This window comes from Galeopterus variegatus, unplaced genomic scaffold (genome assembly GCF_000696425.1).
Source record: "Galeopterus variegatus unplaced genomic scaffold, G_variegatus-3.0.2 Scaffold7051, whole genome shotgun sequence".
NCBI classification, from domain to species: domain Eukaryota; kingdom Metazoa; phylum Chordata; class Mammalia; order Dermoptera; family Cynocephalidae; genus Galeopterus; species Galeopterus variegatus.
Window position 1 is genome coordinate 40,366 of NW_007733162.1, and position 2,067 is coordinate 42,432.

The following is a 2,067-nucleotide window of genomic DNA, read 5'->3' on the forward strand; positions in this document are numbered from 1 at the left end:
ATCTTCACCTTGTCCCTGATAGAACTATAAAGCCTTTTCTGCTATCCTTAACATTGTTTTGGACTTTCCTTTGGAGAGATGGGGTCAGAAGGATATTCCACTTGGTCCTACAAAAGTGATTAAGAGCAAGGAGCCCAACAGTTTTGTGACTTCAGATTGTCTGTGCTCTGGTTTCCTCATCTATAACACGGGCTGTCAATGAAATCCACCCCAAAGAGCTGCTGGCTTCTAGCATGAAAAGCACTTAGAACCGTGCCGACATGTAGAGGGTGCTCGGTCATGGTAAGATGTTGTCAGTAGTGGCTGGCTTTCCACGTGGCCTCCCTTTAGGCTGCAATGCCATTTCTCGTCAGCATCCACGTATAGCTCTGTATTTCTGAGAAACCCCTGTTCCTGCCCTGTTCCTGCCCTGTTCCTGCCCTGTGGCCTTTCAACACACGCCCATTGGTGCCTTCAGAACCCCGCCTCTGTGCCACCTCCCCTTTCGGAGTCTCTGGAAGCCATACCTAGGACTTTCTCTGTCCTTTTAGAATCTGCTTCCCTGAAGTCTAGGGTAAACATCAGGCTTTGACCAGGACCCGTGGGCCGATTTCCTACACATCCTAATCTAAACCATCCTCACCCTGCTGACTTGACGCCATGCAGAAGGGTGGACGCTGCCTGCCCAGGGGATGGGAGACACTCAAGAAACACGAGTTTGCTTTCCTTCACCGAGGCCCCTTGTCAGAAAGAGCTGGGCCCAGAGGCAGGAGGTGGCCCTCTGAGGGTCCAAGTGTTCTTTCACATGGGAATGACTAACCAGATGCCTGCTCTTTACTGAGCAGGACTAAACAATACAGAATCTTTCAGGTCTCCATCTATGGAACAGAGCTCAAGCTGTTGTTTGCTGAAGGATTTTTGTGTGCCTCTTAAAGGACGCCCTGTGTCACAGGCGGGGCAGCCCTGCCGACCTGGTGAAGTCACACACCCAGACACGTGTCCAAAGCCCTCAGATGCACTGGGCCTGAGCACGACACTCTCGTACCTGAGACCCTTTACACCCAGTGCTCTGGCCACTAAACATTTGTAACTTTGAACAAAATGATAATGGTAATGGTTCTTAGGAGATTTGGTGCTCCATTCAGAACACTCACCATCTAAACTCTATCACGTGTACTCAGCACTTCAGAATTTCCAGAACAACTCCACTCCTATTCATTCATTTTGTCCTCACAGCCCAGGCAGAAAGGCCTCCGGGGCTCTGATGAGTAACTGGAGAGGGGCAGTGGCTGCCAAGACCAGCCTGCAGTCAGTGGCAGATCAGGGGCAAAACTCAGTCCAATGTGAAACCCAAAGTCTTGAGTTGCTAAAACCAAAGGGGCATATACTCAAAATAATTGAAAGCAGGGACTCAGATATTTGCACACCCACGTGTGCATTCGTGATAACCAAAAGGTAGAAGCAACCCTAGTGTCCATCCACTGACAGATGAATAAACAAAATGTGGTTCCACACAAAGAATATTATTCAGCTTTAAAGGGCAGGAAATTCTGACATGTGCTACAACATGCATGAACCTTGAGGACGTTGTGCTGAGTGACAAAAGCCAGTCACAAAAAGACAAATACCATATGATTCCACTTATATGGGGTCCCAGAGTAGTCAAGCTCATAGACAGAAAGTGGAATGCTGGCTGCCAGGGGCTGGGGAGGGGAATGGGGAGTTTGTGTTTAATGGGGACAGAGTGTCAGTTGGAGAAGACGGAAAGTTCTGGAGATGAACGGTGGTGATGGTGCACAGCAATGTAAATATACTTAATGCCACTGAACTTCACACTTAAAAATGGTTAAGCTGGTCAACATTATGTGTATCTTAGCACAATAAAGAAAAGGGGGAGGATTTGCCATGATTATGGAGTCACTGACACACCTGCAATTTTCCCTTGCCTGATCTTCTGCACCTTGTAGCGGATGGAGGTCCCCACCATCAGGTACACATCGTAAGCGGGATTTAGAAGGATGTTCTCCAAAATCAGCAGCCTGACCTCCGCAGGGCGTACGCTCTTGGATGAAGAGGGCAGGAAAGGCG

General features: G+C 48.7%; 1 protein-coding gene across 1 annotated transcript in view; it reads right to left on the bottom strand.

The window, feature by feature from the left end:
- The window catches only part of LOC103607027 (nuclear pore membrane glycoprotein 210-like), a gene marked incomplete at its 3' end in the record, with an annotated part of 49,393 nt that overhangs the window by 29,383 nt on the left and 17,943 nt on the right, over positions 1 to 2,067 (bottom strand). Inside the window, exon 6 of the mRNA XM_008591575.1 lies at positions 1,909 to 2,041. Coding sequence (XP_008589797.1) covers positions 1,909 to 2,041 — 133 coding nt within the window. The remainder of the gene's footprint in view (positions 1 to 1,908; positions 2,042 to 2,067) is intronic.